Source organism: Melospiza georgiana, chromosome 15, assembly GCF_028018845.1.
Source record: "Melospiza georgiana isolate bMelGeo1 chromosome 15, bMelGeo1.pri, whole genome shotgun sequence".
Classification (NCBI taxonomy): domain Eukaryota; kingdom Metazoa; phylum Chordata; class Aves; order Passeriformes; family Passerellidae; genus Melospiza; species Melospiza georgiana.
The window spans coordinates 11,081,693-11,103,137 of NC_080444.1; the positions used below are offsets into that span (position 1 = coordinate 11,081,693).

At 43.3% G+C, this 21,445-nt stretch overlaps 1 protein-coding gene across 2 annotated transcripts; it reads right to left on the reverse strand.

Moving 5' to 3' along the window:
• Positions 1-10,496: 10,496 nt before the first annotated feature.
• Positions 10,497-21,324, reverse strand: SLU7 (SLU7 homolog, splicing factor). 2 transcript variants are annotated; one of them, XM_058034927.1, is made up of 16 exons: positions 21,283-21,324; positions 20,723-20,899; positions 19,969-20,122; positions 19,700-19,780; positions 18,802-18,966; positions 18,591-18,656; positions 17,209-17,256; positions 16,582-16,713; positions 16,213-16,310; positions 14,743-14,810; positions 14,411-14,550; positions 13,486-13,647; positions 12,951-13,055; positions 12,696-12,770; positions 12,360-12,464; positions 10,497-11,668 (listed from the first exon to the last, which is right to left on the reverse strand). In XM_058034927.1, exons 2-16 carry the CDS (start codon positions 20,884-20,886, stop codon positions 11,489-11,491), a joined length of 1,743 nt encoding a protein of 580 aa, XP_057890910.1. In that variant the 5' UTR covers positions 20,887-20,899; positions 21,283-21,324; the 3' UTR covers positions 10,497-11,488. The 2 variants fall into 2 exon arrangements, with proteins under 2 accessions (XP_057890910.1, XP_057890911.1); XM_058034928.1 differs by lacking the exon at positions 17,209-17,256.
• Positions 21,325-21,445: the final 121 nt, after the last annotated feature.

The following is a 21,445-nucleotide window of genomic DNA, read 5'->3' on the forward strand; positions in this document are numbered from 1 at the left end:
GAGATGTTGTTTGGTTTTGTTAGAATCACAGAACTACAAAATGCTTTGGGTTAGAAGGTACCTGAAAGCTCCTCCAGCTCCCCCCTTGCTGCCATGGGCAGGGACACCTTGCACACAGCAGGTCAGGTTACCTGTCAGCTCCAGACTCTGCAGGCATGTTCCCAGCGAGCACACAGTGCCCATTTCTACCTCCAAAATTCTCTCTATAAAACAGAAGCCAATGCACTGGTCCCACATCCCAGCTGAGAAGATCTGACAGTCAGTGAAGCAGAGCCTGTGCAGGTCACAGTGTGACAGCTCTCCATGCTCTCCTGTCTCACCTGTCCCCTCTCACAGCTCTCCATGCATTCCCAGGTGTCAGGGCCATTCCCTGTCTCACCTGTCCCCTGTCACAGCTCTCCATGCTCTCCAGGTGTCAGGGCCATTCTCTGTCTCACCTGTCCCCTGTCACAGCTCTCCATGCATTCCCAGGTGTCAGAGGCCATTCCCTGTCTCATTTGTCCCCTGTCACAGCTCTCCATGCTCTCCTGTGTCAGAGGCCATTCTCTGTCTCACCTGTCCCCTGTGACAGCTCTCCATGCATTCCCAGGTGTCAGGGCCATTCCCTCTCTCACCTGTCCCCTGTCACAGCTCTCCATGCTCTCCAAGTGTCAGAGCCATTCCCTGTCTCACCTGTCCCCTCTCACAGCTCTCCATGCATTCCCAGGTGTCAGGGCCATTCTCTGTCTCACCTGTCCCCTGTCACAGCTCTCCATGCTCTCCAGGTGTCAGGGCCATTCCCTTTCTCTCCATGCATTCCCAGGTGTCAGAGCCATTCCCTGTCTCACCTGTCCCCTGGGCTGTGCCGTGGCTCCCGTCCTGGCCATCCTGCAGGGTGGCAGTGCCAGGCTGGCAGTGCCCTGCTCGCTGTGCTCTGGGGCACAGAGGGAGCAGAGCGGGGCAGGAGCAAAGGCAGCACACGGAGGGCTGGGCTGTGCATTATCTCACCAGTCAATCATTAACCACAGGGCTGGAGCTCCTGGCTGGCTGCCACTGCTCCCACGTGGGCACCGCTGAAAAATTCCATGAAAACGCTGCCAAGGCCACAGGGGAGGGACCAGGTGAGGCCTCTGCAACCCAAAACACTCCTGTGCTGTGTGACATCCCACTGGGTGTCCCCACTCCAGGAGCATCCCATGCTGTCCCCGGCCTGAGGTCACTGCCAAGAGCCCTTGCTCTGAGCAGTTGAGAAGCACTGCTGGACAAAAATGAATTAAATGCAACTGAAAGGAGTTAGATATAATCCAACAAAGGAGTTAGAGCTGATTTTCTTAAAAGATTATGTGCTGTTTTCTTAGGGGGAGAGAAAAAGGGCTGTACAGTAAAAGTTAATGCAGCTCAAGGCAACTCTGAAGCTGTGTTTTATATGCCACACTTTTGCTTTGTGGGACTTTTAAATGATTTCAAACATTTTGTTCATAAAAGTGCACAGAAAGCACAAAGGCTTTCATTTGTGTTGTGTGACTCTGAATCAACTCAAGCCTCTGCAATAAGTTCTTTCTGCCTCCAAATATATGTGATGAAGCCTGATATAATTTATAATGGCCTTATTCAGGGAGATGAATTCCCACTAGTTTCCAGATGGGCTTAAAAAATAAGCTGATTTTGTGCCACTATTTTTTCCCTCAAACTAAGCTGGATAATGCCATGCCGGCCAGAGCTCTGTGATTTGTTATGTACTGTCTCTCCAGGGAGCACTGGGCATTCCTTCCACATTTCCCACAAAAACAATCTGCTGACCTGTGGCTGTGCTGGTTTCACACGTGGGGAGGGACAGAAGTGGGACCAGGCTGAGCCCTTGGGCTGTGCCTGGCCTCACCCTGCTGTCCAAGCTGTGCCAAAGGCTGGGCCAAAACCATCCCAGAGAGCCTGAAGCTGCCTTTCCTGGGCAGGACAGGGATCCTTTTGTGAGTTCTCTCAATCCACTTCTCCTGAGCCTCTGGTACTATTCACTGATTATTCATTTAATTAATATTTGAGTTTTTTTCTGTGAGCAGCCACCCAGGCTCCCCTTCAAAGTCCTGTATACAAACAAACCATCCCACAGATCAATTTTTTTCCCCACCACATGTGTTCAGTAAGTCTCCAGGTATGGAGAAGGGCTCCTGAGAAGTTACTCAGTAACTAACTCAGTGTTTAGTCATTGCATTTAATGGCATTTTCACACAGCAGTGAGTTGGTATCTGATCAAGTGTAGGAGGAGAGGGGACATTTCCAGCAGTCTGAGAAATGAGAAGGAAGAAAATCCTGCACTGGGGAAAAAGGCAAAGCTGAGCAATTCTGCTGCCAGCGATGAGCTGGGCTCTGGTCTGGGGGCAGAGCTGGCAGCTCCAGTGGTACATTCCTTGTTTGTACATTCCTTTTAAAGCCAGTGAAACCTTAGTGCAGGACCTTCACAGAATGCCTGGTGTGGGACAGTGCTGCAGACAGTCTGGCCTCAGTCCCACAGGAATAACCCAGGTTCCAGCCTACCACATGAGAAAGGGGAGGAAGTCAAAGCCATCATTCACCCTGCAGCCCAGAGAGTTAATTCAGCAGCTCCTGCCCCTCCCAGGGCTCCAACAGCTGAGCCCTGCAGCAGGAATTCGCTCTGGGCAGTTCGGTTTGGCTCTGGGATTCCTCACACATCTTTGTAAGGTTTGGCCCTCTTGTATAAGAGGTTTTAAAAGACATTTCAACACATCAGGACTGTCCAGACTTTTCCAGCCACAGCACAGTGCCCAACTTGTGTCTCTGTGACACAGCTGTGCAGGCATCCCAGTTCAAGGGCGCTTCAATGAAGTGTCTCTTGCACGTTAATGGGGGATGAACAACACTCTTCTCACCACACTCTTGTCAGGATAAATCCATTAAAAACTGTGGGAATCTTGAAAACAAACACAATCCCTGCATAACCTGAGGGTGCTGAAAGCCTCTGCAAGGTGCAGAGTGTCAGCTGATCACCTGAAACTCTGCAGAACTGCACAGCCTTGGGAAAACAGCCCTGTTACCACAGTGCCACCCAACCTGAGCTCTAAACCAGTGGAAATGTCACCAGAAACTCTCACTAATTCACAGCACTGTGAGTGTGACAGTAGCCTTCACCAATTATAAAATATTCCCAACTATAAATTACATGTTCCAAATGCTCCTCCTCACTTACAAACCAGTTGCCTTGTAAAGAAGTTATTGAATGTTTCATCTGGTCTGCAGCTCTAGTGGTGTGCATCTCACAGAGGAAAATTGTTCCCAGGCTGGGTTCCAGGAGGGCTCTGCAGTCCCACTCACATGTGAAACACTGAGCAGAGCTAACAGGGAGCTCCTCCAGGGCCCCCAGTGTCACAGTAAATCCATTTGTCACAAGTATAGCAATTAAACCTTCCCACTGCCTTCACATCAAGTCCTGTATCTGGGCTGAATAATTGCCCTTTGCTCTATCCTTGGATTCAGTCACAGAGTAAGGTGTTTAATGATCAATAATGACTGAATGAGATGTGATGGGAACATCCCCACAGAGAGATTTTACAGCTGCTCCTGGCAGTTAAAAACACTGGAACACATTAATGTCAGAGAATTTGACAGAAGGCAGAAACCTCACCCCTGCACCAGGCACCTTCCATTCATCACCACTGGGAAATAACCAAAGTATTCTCAGGATATTTACAAATAACAAAGCTTGCTGAGGTTTGCAATTGACAAACTTACAGTAACCATAATAAACAGGGCCAAGAGTTAAAATAAACAAGGGATTTTATAAAAGCAACAGAGCTGACATTAATTTTCCTTTTACTTTAGTATCTAAACTTTTCAAGTACATTGACATGTTTTCAAACTTTTCTTCACCCCCCAAAATATTGATATACATGGTGGATTTCTTAACTGAAAGCTAAGAATTTCAGGAAAGCCTTGAATTTTTACAGCTGGTGCTTTCAGAGAGGCATAAAATCTCATGACACCCCTGATAACCATGTCAGGGTTTGCCTTTGGCACAACTTTCATTTCTGAGCACTGTACAAAAGTGCTTGAGAGTAGAAAAGCAGTAATTAGGATTATAGGCCAAAGTTTGCATCTTAATGCTACTTTGCATGTTTGCTGCCTAATCTGCCCTGTGCTGGGGTGTGTCCTGCACTCATGTACAGCTCCTGAAAGCAGGAATTTACAATTCTGGATAAAACCTGCAGCCATCAATGCTCAGCATGAGCAGGGCTGATGCTTCCCCTTCACTGGCACCCCATACTCTGCCACTGCCCCTTTACTGCCAGAAATGTGTTCAGGCAGCAGGAACAGCAGAGAAACTCAACATCCCAACAATTCCTCATGGCTGTGACTGACTCTTCTCTCAAAGGCTCCCAAATACACCAAACCAGACTGGTTGAACCCCACGGGGCAGGATGAAGGAAACCCCAGTGAGGAGCTGTGGGCAGGGCTGGCCAAACCCCCTGAGCCCTGGGGCTGCTCCCAGCCCTTCTTTCTGCCTCCCCAGCCTTTTCCCCCAGGTGCTGGAAAGTGCAGGCCAAAGGGGAAGTAACACAAACAGCAAATGCTGCCCCTAAAGCTCCCTCTGCCTTTCAGGGATATTTTCATTCCTTGGCATCAGCTGGGATGCAGATGGCCGTGCAGTTACTCACTGCAGAACTAGGTCAGCACTGATATCAAGGAAAAATAAAAATCCTGGGGTTTAGCCACCAAAACCATCCAAGTAACAGCAGCCTAATGGACAAAATAATATCCCTGAGAGATCTCATCAACCCCACTCTTCACAGATGGGGCTGCCCTGCCTAGTGACTGCACCAGGACAGAGGACTAAGGCAGTGTCATTATCAGCACAAATTCATTATTTTTTCACTGGAATCCAATAATTCCTACAGGATTTAATCCTTTTGCATGACCTTATAACAGTACATAACCAACTTTTTTTTTTTACACTGCCTATTATCTAGTTAATTTGTAATAGTTTATAGAAGAAAGCTTGACAAAGTCACTACCATTGTTCTAAGTCATCCTGATGTTCCATGGGTCAAAGACAGGTCCCTGTGTTCCTGCAGTCCCTGGTTTAATACAAAATGTTCTGCAGCCAAAGCAGTTTAGGGGAGTTTCCTCTCCTCATGCTTCTTCCAAGGCTGGTTTCCCAATTCTCAGCACTACAAGCAGTTGCAAGGAACAGGATTTTGGCTGCAGCATGGAGCAGGAGGAAGCAGCTGTGTGCTGGGGAAAGCACACTTGCAAAAACTGCCTTAAATTGACATGGCTTCTTTTAGTCATGCAAATCTTCACTAGGAGTTTGGACTGAGCAAGGTTACAGGATTTGTCCCTGGTGAAATATGTAAGGGTAGATTTTTAGGTGGGAACAATCAAATCATGTCTGGAAGCCTCATTAGAAAAGTAAACAAATATTTAGCCAACCCAATTTTGTTTTTCCATGTGAAACCATGTTGTGAGCACATTTAAGTACTACACCAGCAGTGTTTGGGCTCTTTGAACCCATAGGAAAACCTTCAGAGAATATCCTATCACACAGCATGGGACATTTCCCTTTCTGATTCAAGGGGCTGTGCCAGCCTGGATAAGTGGTTTTAATTAATTTCACAGTTTTATATTTTTTCCTCAAAGCAGCTGAACTTCATTTTGTATGGTTTACAGATCACCATTGATCTCTGGGCCTCAGAGCAGAATCTGCTCAAGCGATTTCAATGGAAATGAGCCCAAGCTGCTGCTTGGAAGGAGGGAGACTGCCCTGACCCCTTCTCTCCCCTTCCTCCACAGCAGCCCTGCTGCAGCTCTAGAACCTGGACTCTGCTGAGCTGGTTCAGTTTGCTGACCTGGCAGAAGCTGATCAGGGCTTTTATTTCGTTTCCTGGTGGTTTATTGAGCTGAAAGAATTGTCAGAGGAATTGGGTGAATTCTGAGTCAAAGTCAGGAGAAAGGAGAGAAGAGAGAGGAGAATGCTGCTGAGCTTCCTTCAGTGTGAAAAGGAGTGTGGGCATGAAACATGGAAAGCATCAGAGCCTGTCCCTCCAGCCTGGGACCCCTGAGCTCATTGCAGAGGAATGTACCTGGAACCCAGATGTGTGTACAGAACTCCACCATCAAACAGAGATTCACCAGAAATCTGCGCTCAGTCTGATAATGATTCCACACAGAAGAGATTCCCAAACTCTTTTCTTTAAAAGAGAGAGCCTTCAAAAAAGAATCAGGGCATTTTGCTCAGGGAATGTGTCATTCATCAGAAGCTGGATGCTCTCATTTTTTCAGGAATTTATAAAATCAGAATTTAAACACCACTTGTCAGTACATTAAAAAGAATGTGTTCAGGAATTTCACTTGCAGACAGGTATTAAAAGAGCAGCACAATGTGCAAATAAACAGCTCCCACAGGAAGGGGGATCTGTTTGTTTCCTTATACCCTATAAAATGCCAGAGAAGCAAGAAGAGAGGGAGGTGATGGCTCCCCTGGGGCAGGGGTGCAGCTGAAGAGCAGCAGTGCCAGCTGTGCCCACTTTTGTCCTCATGCACTTGCTGCTCTCCCCTGCAATAAACTCCCAGGGCTGCTGGCAGGCTGGCACTGCAGTCACACAGCAAGGCAGCAGCTGGGTCTTTGCTGTCCCTCACAGCACTCCAGCACAAGGGGGCTTTGTTACAGGAGGCTGAATAGATCCTGTGGGCGTTGGATGCCAAAGAAAAAGGAGCATTGCACAATGAAGTTCCAGATGCAGAGCAGGGCAGCTCTGCCATGGCCCCAGACAAACCAAGGTGCAGCAGTGAAACCACAGCACAGCACTGGGGAGGGATTAGAGCAAAAATTACCAGGGACAACAGAGATACAGAACATGAAGGTCTGGCTTTTGACAACGGACTAATTTAGAATAATGACTGACAACAGGTATTGCTTTCTCATGTGCTTTTGTTTTCTGCAGTGGAGCTTTTAAATGTCAGAGCCAGCAGGATCTGATCGGTGTCTCTGCAATGAGGACTCTGGGGATGGACTCCTCCTTCCTGGAGGTGCTCAAGGCCAAGGACGGACAAAGCTTGGAGCAGCCTGGTCCAGTGGGAGGTGTCCCTGCTCAGGGCAGGCTGGCTGAAGCTGGGCATCTTTAAGGTCCCTTCCAACCCAAACCATCCTGGGATTCCACCAATGCAGCTTTTAAAAAAATAAATCAGGCTGTCTCCCAGTGCAACTTGAGCACATATTTTCACAAGTAAAAGCAATATTATTCTAGTAATCAAACAGTAAAAAGGGTCTCAGAGGGCTCCAAGCAAACCTGGCTCATTAATAACAGAACATTCAGATGTGATAAGAGTTAGTTTGGCCAGCAGTCTGGAAATGCCAGTTAATCATTTAAATTCTGGAGTTTCCCTGAACTTCAGAAGGCATTGGGATGACAGAATGATATCAAAGTCATTTTACACTTAATATTTTTAGGAAGGACATAGTTTCTTTTCTATGAAACATTCCTGCTAATAAGAATCTTATCTTGCAAGCCATGCACAATGGAAATTTCCAAACAACTTCTGCAAAAGTTTTCATATAGGAAAAAGCTCAGGAACAAATTTCAAGATGCTTTTCATGTGGTAAAGTTGCAACAAGCTATTAACAGAAAACAGGAAGCACATAAGGTGCCAGTTCTGAAAGTCCTATGAGGGCATATACAAGATGCTACAACTGATCTCTGCTTTTCAAATTTGATTTTATACACATTAGAAGAAGCAATTTTCCTAGATACACCATGTGAAATTCTATTAGTTTAATCTAATGATGACAATTGACTTACAAACCTGGAAGAGGTTTCCTTTTTATTTAATATGTGAAAATTCATTTTCCCATTCTGTTGTATGTAATTTAGGCAAAATTACTTGCAATATATATATATTGATATATATAAAGGTGCTTTGACATCAATGCCTCTCAGACCCAGAGCTGAGGAAAGCTCCTCAATGGACATATCTGGGGCTCCACTGCTGTTTACCCATTTTCATGCAGAAAGTTAAGGGCAAAGGGAGCAAGTTGTTTATTTCCAGTTCCCTGCTCACTGACCAGAGCAGATTTCCCATGTTAGATAACTGTGTGTGCCCCAGGCAGCTTTGTGGGCACTGCCAGGGTCACTTTGGGTTATGGTCACAGATTAATCCCAAGAGACCTGAGCAGAGCAGGGAAAAGCTCAAATTCCATTGCTGTGGTGGAAGAGATCCTCCTGAGCCCCCCCAAGCCCCCTGAGGCAATTCCAAAGCAATCCCACAGCCCATGCTGCTTACCAGGGACGGAGGTGTCTCCTCTGTGCTGGGGAAAGGAGAGCAGCTGGTGCCCCAGGAAGGGCAGGGAGGCTCTGGGACATCCCAGAGTCACTCACATCCATGCACTCCTGAGCTTCACTCTGTTTCTGCCTCTCTTGGATCTCTGGAGCTGTTCAGCCCTTGCTGGGAAATGCCACGTGGCAGAAATATTAACTGAGCTTCTCAAGGAACAGATGCTGCTTACAGAGTCAGAGTCTCCAGTAAATCAACTTATTGCAGTCAAGGGTTTGTAGGGAATTCTCATAAGATTGGAACTGGAAGCTCAAAATTTTGCACAAGTAGAAGCATGAGAGACATGAACCTTGTCAGCCAAGATCTGCCTGGAACTGCTTTTTGGCATTGTCCCATCTTCAGTTTGACAAATGAATCAGTTAAGCAAGAATTGCTTCAAATCATATCAGAAATCCCTTTTTCAGCTTATCTACAAAAAATCCCTTGAATTTAGTACAGGATTTTGTTTTTGTGCCAATTCCCCCCCCAAATTAACCCCTTCCCCCCCCCCAAGTTATTCAAAACCATCAAAGAATGACCAAAGTGTGCATGGCAGGCAGGGTAACCAGCAGCCAGTAACTTGGCAAGGGCTGCCCACACTCCTTAAAGGGGGACACTTTTTTAGGTGCTTAACTCCTGCTGAGGCCTCCCAGCAGCACTGGAGGCAGCTAAAGCAGCAAACACCACGAGCACACAACTCCTACCCCTCTGATCTTACCATTAAATCATCTTGGAGCATCTACAAATGCTCTCCTGGAGCAGGGAGAGTTGAAAGAACAGGGAGGCAGAGAGAGGAGCAAACTGCACACCTGCCACAAGAACAACCACACCAGGCCTGGGCTAGAACTTGGGTCAAACCTTTACGTTCTACAGGCTCTCAGATTGTCACAAAACTCACCTCAAAAAAGTATTTTATTACCTAAACCATTTGTTTCTCAACCCATGGAAGGGTTGTTGACAATCTAAAAGTTAGTATTTATTATTTTATGTTAGTAACTTTTTTCCATATAAAAACTCCTTGCTAATTTATATTGATTATCATAAAAAATTATTAGCATGAAACATTTGCTTCCAAGCAGGACTGGTATTTTAGTATCCCAAGGCATAATTACTTCTGGGCAGATGAAGAGCAAAATGGTATTTTTAATTTCTGACCATACTCATTTCCTGCTCTTGGAGAAGCCTGTATAGTTACTGAGGCAAGTGCAAAAAAGCTCATGATCCAAGAAATAATCTTCCATAGTTCTGTGCATGAAATGCTGCACCCAGAATAAACTCCCAAAGAGGAGAAAGGCCATTTCATATTCCTGATGAAAACCAGACAGGTCTGTTTATTCCTGGAAGGTTCTGAGTGTATCAGCACTGCTTCACATTTCCTGCCATTTATTCTGACAAATGTTTATCCATCTGACTGGAGGATTCCAGCTGGAAATGCATGCATGAGGTTTTTTTTAATAATAAGTTTTTAAAAAAAGTGTTGCAGCTGTTTAAGAACAAGTCTCAGGATAACACTGTCCTCTCAAGGTTAAAATAAATAACCTGCCAACCCTTTAATGGAGCTCTCTTTCTTTACAGTTCAGACTAAAAACGTGGCAAGGATCAACTACTGCCCCAAGTGCTTGGGATTGACTCATTGGTGAAACCTAAGTATCCTAAATTTAGGACTGAATTTTAATCCCTGACCAATCACTTCACATAAATTCAGAAGAGACTCAATGTATTAAAGTTTCCATGCAGTACATCCACAAAGTGAGTCTTGAAATTTCCTTTGTGTTATTTCTGAATTACCTCCTTTATCAAGTCTTTCAGACTTTAATCTAAAAAAAAAAAATGTAACTGCAGCTTTGAGAAAGGTATGAAAATAGCTCAAGGAACCCTTCTGACAGCTCCTCCTCCCTCAATCTGAACTTGGCACTGAGTAAGCCCTTTGCAGGGCATGCTGCCACAACCTCAGGTGCTACAGCCCTGAGAACACCTCAGGCAAACCAGCTAATTCAGACTGTTTGCTTTTAGTGTGTGGCAGAGGATCACAGAGGATCATTGGTGATCAAAATGTTGAGTAAATACTCAATATCACATATCATATTAATACAGAACTAACTGCAGACCACTGCAGAATTGCCATCATTAGCTGTGTGTCAAATCAAAACATTCAGTCCCCAAAGTGTTTGTGAAATCACACACAGGACACTCACAGGTATGTTTTTTGTATATAATTATTTGTGGAAAAGAGCAGTTTTTCATTGGAAACAGTTTAAGCCTCAACAGAAGTAATTCCCAAGCCTTCCAACTCTGAAGTCATGCTGTGCAGTTTTGCACCCAGTTCTTCAACTTTTAATCAGTTAAAAGGGGAAAATTCCCAGTTTAAGGACTAACATTGCCAAACCAAAGCAGATGCTGCTTCAGGTTCTCACAGGGGATTACAGCCTGACTCTTGCTGTCACACCATGGAATAGCACACTGTTATCAAAAGGAAACCCAAGAACACAGATCTTTACAACTGTAATTTCTGTGAAAATACATCTGAAGAAACAATTGGAATTTAAAAGCTCTACAGTCAGTTTCTCTCAACCCTTTCTTTTAAAAGGCTAGACACACTTAATATCTTTATCTGATTTAACCAGAACAAAGCAATTAACTTTTACATTTCCTAGGTACTTACTGCAAAGTGATCAAGAAACTATGTATTTTTTAGTCATGATACAGGATTTACAAGTAAGAACCTCTAGTAGTAGTTGTGCCAAATTTTGTCAACAGTTTTTGTTCTATATTGACACCTGCTGACCATTTCTCCTGACTAGTCAGTTTTACTGTATCACAACTTTATGCATTAGTTAGCCAAATATATAAATATATACATAGTAGTTGGCCAAATAAATCTAGGATTTCAGTCAAATCTCCTTCAAGATCTTACAGAGTGGGTGAATTTATTTAATCTATAAATATACATTTATTTAATCTATACATATATGTGTATACATATGTGTGTATATGTGCCTGTATTTGTATACATACACACACATTTACAGAACTCCAGTAAGACCTAGACTGCTCATGTCTGCTGAAAGAAGTTTTCACAAATTTCTTCAGAGCACAGAAAGGTTTCTGCCATTTTAGACAGTGCAAGTGTCTATAGAGAGCTGTAAACAACTGGAAAAAGTCTCCTGTACTGGAATGGTGCCTCCTGTGACTACTGCCCAAGGAAAGAGGCCATGGGGTCATCAGGTCTCTGCCTTTTCATTCTGTAAGCCTCCATCTCCTCTTCTGTGGGCTCCCTGGTTTCATACTGGCTGTTGTATGGCCTCTTCCTCTCATCTAACTGCATGATTTCTTTGATGTGGAGAAGTCGAGCCTCTTCAGCATTTAGAGCCTGAAATGAGAGCAAAGGGAATCAAAAATTGCACAGTGAAACTTAGATTAGAAACCCAACAAAGAAGGTTTGTCTTAGATTCCTGTATGATGGACAAGGGGCAAGCACAAAGGTGGGATAAACAATCCACATCTGTCTGGCTCACCCACAGCACATTTCACTTAATGCTTATTTTTTAGTGTTTAACATAAAATGATGGTAAAATGCTATTTAGTAAACAAGACACTATAATCTCTTTCCAAATGTCAAAATCAAGTAACAAACTCCCAGGATTTACCTAAAATATTATCGTGATCTAGCAAGTACAAATGAATTGTTATATGTTTGGGGTTTTAATTTTTAAGTGCTATGTGCTATCTCATTCCTCAAACTACTCCTGCTGCTACTGGAAAAGAAGTTGCATTTGTACCCTGCTTTAATATAGATCTACAGGTGTAATAGGTGTCTAGACATGAAATGTTCTGTCATCTAAATTAAGTCTTCAAAACTAAATATTTATTGAAGCTTTGCCTGAGGAATAGGGGATGGACTTTAGAACACCTAACAGCATTTTAAATTTAATTTAGCTCAAAATTAGCATCAAACTGCCCCATGGTATATCACCAGAACAACATTACAGGCTTCATAAAACTGATACTGTAAAATATGTCATGTTCCTTTTGCCACAAAGCCACTGAAGATTATAGTGCACCTTTTTTAGTTTTTCTTGCTTCTTTTTCTCTTCACCCTCACTGTCAGAGTTTGAGCTCTTCTTGTGCTTCTTCTTTTTCTTCTCTTTCTGTTTCTCTTGGTGGATCTGTAAGGTGGGAAACAAGTCACTGTTAAGATTCAACTTGCCAACATTAATAATGCCCAAACCATTAAATCCAACCTTCTATTAATGCTATTTGAGAGCCTAGTTTTCAATGGGGATGTTAATGCTCTAATAATGCAGTCTAGTAATTTTCAGGCTTATTATTCTACAGAATTTTGTAGATAAAATGTTGAGGAGAAGCATCTGTCTTCCTGAGAAAGGGATAATTCCTACCTCCATCAGTGTTTTGGGTTTTGTCATGTGCTCTGCCTCCTCAGGCTGCTCCTCCATTAAACTTGCCTCTGTATTCTGCACAACAGACAAAAACAAGGATACCCTGTTACTGACCACATCTGAAAGGGGAAGGACAAAAAAAATCCCAGAAATCCCTAAAAAACCAACCTCCCTCACAAAGCAAAACAGTCTAAACCTAAAGTAAGAATATGAATGCTTTTAGCTTTTCCACATAATAAACAAGAGAATACTTACAGCAATTTCCTTCCCAGCTTCTCCTGTACAGTAGGAGTACTTGACAAAGGAGTGGCAGCACTTGTAACCCCACTTGCCTTCCTTCCAGTATGAACCCCAAATGCACTGCAGGAGAACACAGCACACAGTCACTCCTGAAACAGGCAGGCTGAAATTTCCTCCTGAGCTGATGCCCTGGTAAGCAAATTACTCAGACATCCAAAAGGAAACAAAGAGAAATATTTATGCTATTTTACATGAACCGTACAGGTACGTTGTCAAAAAAGTGAATCTCAACAGGATGTGGTCAACTTATATTCAAAGTGAAAGGTGAATAGAGTAACTTCTCCTTTAGTTTAAGATTGCCATGGCAACTCCTCAAATTCACATCACAACTATGACAATCTGAAGTTTCTCCTTAACAGAAAAGGGAGAGTGCCACATTGAGACAGGAGAAATGTATTTCATGTATTACTTAGATTATACTGCATCCTAATATACCTCCAATAGGATGGCATTTAATTTTAAAAAATTTTAAACACAACCTAGGACTTACTGTATGGTTGTTGATCTTCACATCCTCTTCATACTTAGAACAAGCAATAGCTTTCTCCTGTCCTTTGATGACTGTTCCATGCCTAGAGTACTCCACATAATCTTCTGTTTGAGCCAACAGAAGTTCAGCTGGGGGGGCATCTAAATGTTCTTGGCCTCCATACTAAAATGCAAACAGAAATGGCATACAATAGTTTTGGAAAAAAACCACTTCTTATATAGTTAAACAAACATTTCAAAAACATGACCTTTGGTACCTTGTCAAGAAGGCACAAAAGTGACAAAGATAGTTTAATCTTTAGTGAAGAGTTAAGACAGAAATACATCATCTCCTATGGCCACTGTGGTGTCTTTTGGTGTTTAGTTTTGTGGGGTTCTTTGTGCATGTGTTTTTTTGTTGTGTTGTTTGTTTGTTTTTGTTTTGTTTATGCTTGTAGAATAACAACAGTGATATTCCTCACTCAAAGCAGAAAATCTTTAGAGACCAAGCCAAAGACCAGCTTGGGTAGAACCAGAGCAATACTTCCTGCCCCCTCCAAACTTGAATGTTGACATAGTTAGAATCCAAATGGATTATTTAGTTCTTTTCCAGCTGTCCAAGACACAAGTTGCAATATATAAAATAAGTATTTATCTAAAACACTGTACCCAAAATTTGAGTCAGAAAGAAACTCAGATTTCTTCAGTGGAGAAATTCTGACAGTTTAGGGAAGAGCTCCCAATAATGTAAATACCAGCAGACCTTCAAAGGTCCAATACTAAATAAAATTAATCACTTGATGAGATAGTGTGTATAAATATAAAAATATTTTAAGTATAAGCTGCTGAGAACAGCTGATGACCTCTCACATAGGATTAGTAATCTTACTTACCAATACCCAGACTTCAAACAGAATTCCTATTAAATAAACCAAAATGCCTGTTACCTTCTCTAGGATGCTTTCTTTCTGCTGTGCCTTAAAATCTTCTTTTTTCACTTTGAAAGATTTATAGAGGAGTTCTAATTTTGTAGGGTCTGCTTGAAGATGAACTTCAGAGCCTTTGTCATAAGCCTCCCAGGCAAACACTGTGTACACAAAAGGTTCCATTCAATACTTTAAAACTGACACACATTCAAATGACATCCTTTAATTCTGAAGCAATTTCAAATAAGGCTCAATTTATAAAGATTTATTTATTTCTCTTTTGCAAGAAAGCAGCATTGTTAAGGATTTTAAGTGACTTTCCTTCAAGAACTCCAAGCCCAAAGCCCACTTACGCTGGGTCTGTGCCATGGAAATGGTGTCGCCTGTGTAGCGAACGAAGTTGTCACCTGCATACCCAACTCTGCAGAAAAGAACACAATGCTCAGCATTTGTAACATGATTTCCTCTCAAATACAAACACAGAAGTGCAACAGGTAAGTAAAAATTCTCTTGTGCACTAAGAGTTAAGAACAGAAGGAGAAGAAGGTGCATTCCACTTGATATATGGAACAAAAACCTGGAACAAACACGAAGCAAAAATGCTCCCTGCAAAGCCATGAAAGCATCAGCCAAGCCACTCAAAAACTCTGATTTCTGTGTTCAAGGGACACATGACACAGCCCTGGAGTTCTGTCTGAGATGCCAAGCACTAAAAGTTAAACTTGGACCTAGTAACACAATAAATATCCATAAACAGTCTGTGATATTCCAGCACAGTGATTCTCACTTCTGGATTCCTGACTCTTCAGTCCAGACCCAGCATATTTGGCTGAGTTTAAGAAAGCCTGGGATACTTTTACTGCTCTCAGTAAAGTGAAACACTGGTGCACAGCTCTTGAAGAGATGCACAGTCAGCACATGAAACACACACTGAGGATCAAAGAATGCTAGCAATTCAATTCCCCACTCTTTCATCTTCCTAAAGCCACTCTGAAAAATGTACAGTCTGAAAAGCCGTGGCAGAAATTTAGATTCAATATAGGTCAAATTATGACTTGATAGAGAAGCAAAAGCATCTGCATCTAAAAAAGCCAATTGACTGGCATGACTCTAGCTGGGGGCAAGGAGAGGTGGAAAGAGCAATATTTGCTATCATTTAGGTACTGCCATTCTATTTTAGGCAGTGAGCTAACCCAATTACTGCTCTCTGAACACGTTTTACTCACAGCCTGTTTGCTCTGTACATTCCCAGCACAACACAGGTCAAGTGTCTGAATTGGGGGTTAAGGGAGACAGCCAAGTGTGCTGCCAAAAGCCTATGGCAGCTTTCATTAAGTATCTAGACAATGCCAAAGCTGCATTTTCAATGCAGAATCCATTAATATAGAAGGAGATCTTATTCCTAATTGAAATATTTTGTTAGCTACCACAAACACCATGCTAGTCTCCAAAACCAAGAAACAAGGGATAAAGTTTAAGATTTGGCTACTGAAATATTTTACATAAATATAATTATTGTTGACAGGCATCACCTCTAGATGCAGCAGTGTCCTAGCCCTTGTACAGATAATTACACTAAACCATGGTCCACATGTGACTGAAGATTAAGGAACAGTCAGTATTACAAAAATACCACTTCTATATACTAAACCAAAATGTGTTTTTAAATAAAACAGATTTTTTCTAGGTTTACTGATATGTGTACATGTAACTGACTAGAGATTCATTAGCCAAAGGACATACAGGTAAAAGAAATATAAAACAATTAATATAATTTTTAAGAGTTTTCTTGGATATACAAACATGACCTCATTTGAACTTACTCATCTGGATTCTTGCCCGTGTTTGCATAAGGGTTCTCCCTCATTGCTCTTGTTTTGGGATCATAATAAGCAGAGTTTGGATCTAGATTCCTCAAGTACTAGGGAAAAAAAACAACATAAAAGATACTTAATGTTAATGATTTTGAAAGAACTGAGGTTACACTTGCATCCTCCACAGTTTAGATGTTTTAAGAAGTTCTATCTGTGCAAAAGGATCACCTTGATGAAGTCATAACATGGGCAGGAACAGAACTGAGAACAGACCTTAACTTCCAAACCCCTAGACCCATAAACAAAGTCATTAATAAATGAATGTGAAATTAACTGCCAGGAACACAGAGGAAGATCTGCCCAGAGTTCTTTACTCACCTTGGCAATGTCCTCCCGAATGCGCAGATTTCGGACTGTGATGCGTCTCTTCGAGTCAAAGTTCTGCCCAGGCATGTCAATGTCATCTGCATACTTGTCTTCATCTTCATCTTCACTGTTATGATCTCTTTCCTGAGGAGAAATAGACAATTTCTAATTAAAAGAGTTCCTTCACTCTGGAGACATGTACAAGGATCTCATTTTAGTGGTTTCCTTAAAATTCTTAATCCCTGTAGTTACAAGGTGGCACAGTTTTCCTGGGCTTAAGCATGCTCTCAGGATAATCTAGCATTCAACATTTCAGAAGCACTCTTGTTAAAGAATTTCCACTTCCTTCTATGGAAATAATTATCAAAACATAATTATGATATTAAGAAAACAGTTATTTTAGTCAAAATATACCACATGGTAAAATCTAGTTATGTGCTTGCATCTCTATGGTTTGACAACACATAGGAATTAAAACAAAAAGCCTCTTTATGAAATCCAGCAACCTCTGCCCAAAGCAAGAGGTAGGCAGTGGCATGGACACAACATTCAAACCCTCGTGCCACCCTTGTTTTACTGCTCCACTAACTACAGGCTCTTCCTTTGCCCATGGTGTGATGCAGTGGGTAATCATCTTACTGTCTGTGAATTTGATTCCTCTTCTCCCCACTGGTGTCTTGGGGAGTTCTGCAGCAAACAAAGAGCACATCAGCAGAGAAGACAAGATAGGGGGAAAAAGCAAGGCAGAAGGGCTACAAAGGGCAATCAAAGCAGAGCTTCATGCTGGATACAAAACACAATTTACCACTGGCCTCAAATGCAGAAACACTGCTACATAACATTCTAGCAGAATGCTCTTAGCTGTCTCTGTGACAGACACATGTTGGAGAATTTTTAACAGTATCCTCAACAAAACTTCCAATTCTTTGCAAGAGCAGCAAATTCTAAAACTGTTGCTGTTATTTAGAGCTTGTTACACCTTTGAACACTGAGGATTTAGACTGTAACATTTCATATCACGTAAATGTAACCAAGCTGCAACTCTGAAAGCTTAAAAAAAGAATTCAAGAGATATGTATTCAAGAATTTAGTCAGGATTTATAGGAATACTAAGCACTTAGGCAGAATTTAAGTTCAACAAACACAGCCAGGTTTAATTTCTTTAACCTGCTTAGAATTAACTGAAGAATACTTGCAGCAGTGAAGGTGGGAACAGCTGTGAGCCATGGAACACGGACCAGCACTGACTATGCAAACCAGTCTCAGTCCTCTCCCTCAGAGACACTTCTTAAATTTAAACACACTTTGCTTCTTACAGTGCCACTTATAAGCAGTAAATATACAGAAGCCAACAGTGTTTGCTTCATAGAATGGGCAGGAAAAGAGGAGGAATCTCTTCTTCTGGGGAGGTCTGTAAGAAGCACTGTAGTCTGGGCTGGGTGGCAGATGGAGCTCACTCTGCCATCTAGTGACAGCCCACGGGGGACAGCACAGCCTCTGCAAGGAGGCTTTAGCTCAGTACTTCTGACCACTAACAGCCTCTGTTTTTTCCCCCATTTCATAAGTCACTGTGCAGTGATTTTATCTTAAACCGATTTGCTTCTTCTTCCCAATTTACATTAAACATTACTAAATCAGTGCAGAGTCATCACCTCATCACTAGGCAGACCACACCAATCTTTTAATAGGAGAAAAGCATTTTGGTATAGGAAAAAAAATTACTGCATGGAAAACAAGCTTTTCTACCCCAAAATTCCATGTTAATAATTTCAGCAACAATAATAGTCACACAGAATTTCTGCCTGCAAGGGGAACATGAAGGAATTTTCATTTCAAAGAAGATGCTTCAAGTTCTTGAGTGTGACACAAAACATGCTGGTGCTAGGAAAACCTTTAAATTACTGAAGGGCATAAAACCCAATAGCAGACCCAGTACAGAGAGTAAAAGAGTCAGAAAGCAGAATTAATCTGTTTTGAATTGATTCAGCCTAAGCAAAAATAGATTAGCTAAGTTTACTTACCACTTGCTCCAGCTTCCCTGATGCCAACTCCTCCTGAAGCTTCTGGGCTTTCAGAGTACGTTTGGCCTGTGCAGCACAAAAATGCATTTGTTTAAAGATTTCTCCTCAGTACCAGCTCTAATATCAACAAAGCACATTATAAGTGTCCCTCCTCCAGCCCAGCCACACCAAACACTAACTCTGTCCCCAATAAACCACAGCCCCCACGTACCAAATCAACCTTGGAGTACTCCTCCACAATTTTCATGTGCTCCTCTGGGTTGTACCCATTCCACCTGTCTCGCTTCCCATCGTAGTCAAACATCAGCTGGGGCTGCACGTGCTCATCTGGGGCAATGTTCATGCCTGTGTATTTTGCTCCAACTTTCCTGGGTCTCTGAAAGTAAAAAAAAAAAGGATGGTTAGATCAGTCCATCAGGTTACTCACTCACATATCCTTTAAAAAACACTATCAATCAAGCTCCTTTAAAGCAAGTTAAACTCAGCACTGTAAGGCTGTGGATTGTAAATAAATGTAAGTAGTTCTGCACTTTTATGCAGCACAACTGACTTCAAACTCCATAAATTCTTGTTTATATTTTCTACAACTAAGGAAGCAATTCAAACAGTTTCTAGGGGTGGCTTCTACTTGAGATGAAGCAGGAAGACAGATACAGCAGCACTTGAGTTAATGCAATTAATAAGAAAAGAACATTTTCACCTATTTTTAGACCATAAATCTTATGACAAGCAGAACGGATGACACACTGAACTGTATCACTCCCCCTTCATAAATAATTTCTTTAGAAATTTCTAGGCCATCTCTCACTAGCTGTAACATTTCCCAAAACAGCTTTTCCAAGCCCAGTGTTTCATTTACAGCCAGCTGTTTTTCACAAAGATTAAACTCCTGTGGGATTCAAAGCCACTAAGGCAGGGCCAGAAGGGGGATCACCTCCATGCAGTCCCTCACGTCCCTGCAGCCGTTACACCTCCATACTGCTCTGTCCTTACCTCCATGCAGCCCTTACACCTCCATGCAGTCCCTTCCACTGCTGTGCAGCCCTCACACCTCCCTGCAGCCCTCACACCTCCCTGCAGCCCTGCCCTCACCTCCCTGCAGCCCTCACCTCCATGCAATCCTTCTTCTTGTGAGTCAGGGCCCCGCAGTTCTCGCAGGCTCCCTTGCGGTACCGCGTGGCCACGGCGTGCTGGGGGCAAACACAGCAGCAGGGTCAGCCCTGGGACAGCTCCCACAACAACTCCATGTCTGCAACACCCCTCAGGAGTGGGAGCCTCCCCCAAAGCCCAAACCTGCTGGATAAAAAATTCCTGCCCCCCTCAAAAGCACACAGCCAGAAATGTCCCCTTTATTTCCTGGGAAAAGCACCCTGCATACCTCCTGAACCCCTCGTTTGTACCAATCCCCAGAGGAGTTGTACTGCTTCTGCTTCTCTGGCTGAGGTCTCTGATGCTTTAGTGTGGGTCTCTTGGAAGGATCTATGTACCATGGCACTGAGGAGATGTACTGAGGAATATGAGGGTTGATGTCTCTGTAAGAGATGTTGTGCAATGAAAACATGGCAGGGAAAAACCCCAAACAGCTCAGTCCAACAAACAACCCTCACATTAAAGTTCAAGTGCTTTAGGAGTGATATTAAATAATGAACTTGGTACAACACACTACAAAATAAATTCTCATCTTGATAAACACAGACTGTGAAATTTTGTTGCCACCTAATTTACCTAAACTGACTCCAAATCAAATGCTTATTCTGTGTAATGTTACTGAGCAAAAAAACCAGCAACATTTCTCAGAAACAACAAGCCTGTGAAAGCAAGGGAGAGGCAACAGATGAGGTACACTGTAAAACACCCCTGTGCTGCGTTTTGCTCACTTTTAAAATACCACATGTTATTAGCTTCATGGATGGGACTTTTCTAGCAGATCTGTCAGTAGCTGACAAAAAATAAACACTGAACCTACATTCTTCTAGAAAGTACCTCATGGCTGGAATATTAAAACACAAACTTCAACTATTTATTTCTACAGTAACTCGCACTAGAATCATGAGTTACCCTCACAGTTGCTCTGCTACCAAAACATTTTTCCTCAGCAGCTTTAGAACATGCACAGCTTTAGTAAAACTTACTTTCCCTCTTCATCCACTTCAGCAGGTGCATTCCCCAGTTTTCTCTGTTCTTCTAATTCTTTCTTTTTCCTCCAATCTTCCCTCGTCATCTTCTTCGGTTCCTCCAGGCTCACATCATTTGCTCCTCCTGCAGGAGGGGCGTTCGCTACCGCACCTGAGGCCATTTTGGCTTTTATCCTTAGCATAAAAAAGAGAATAAAATTAGAAGACAAAAAAAGCCTTACAGATCCATACTCTCTGACATCACAGCTCTTCAACGTGACTGTGTGTCACCCAGTGAAACGAGCTAACTCCGGATCACGCATTCCCGACATGCCGCTGTCCTGACAAACAGCCCCGGTGCCGAACGCACACAATTCCCCCAGCGCCAACCGGGGACCCGGGGCTGCGCCTACCCCGGAAGGGACGCGACAGAACGGCGGCGGGGAAGCAGCGCCAGGCCCGGGCGCAGGGCCGGGCGGGGGAGGGCAGCACTTGTTCGGAGCCTACAGAAAGCACCCTGACCCTGTCCCTGACCCTGTCCGCTCCCGGGTCCCGGCTCCCCAGCCCTGTTTACCTACCAGGCCGCAGCTCTGTCCCACAATGCACCGCGGCCGCGCGCACTTCCGGGGCGGAGCCGCCTCCCCGTGCCGTGCCCGCCCCGCCCCGCGTGCGGCTGCGCGCTCAGCCAATCGGCTGCCGCGCGTGGGTCGAAGCGGCCAATGGGCGGCTCGGGGCCGGTTT

Bases quoted from the DNA above. Each gene is read 5' to 3' on its own strand.
- SLU7 (XM_058034927.1), bottom strand. From the start codon at position 20,886: ATGGCCTCAGGTGCGGTAGCGAACGCCCCTCCTGCAGGAGGAGCAAAT. The intron at 17,257-18,590 runs GTAAGTAAACTT...TGTTTGCTGCAG, and splicing joins CAGGGAAGCTGGAGCAAGTG to AACTCCCCAAGACACCAGTG. The intron at 13,056-13,485 runs GTAAGTCCTAGG...GTTCTCCTGCAG, and splicing joins TGAAGATCAACAACCATACA to TGCATTTGGGGTTCATACTG.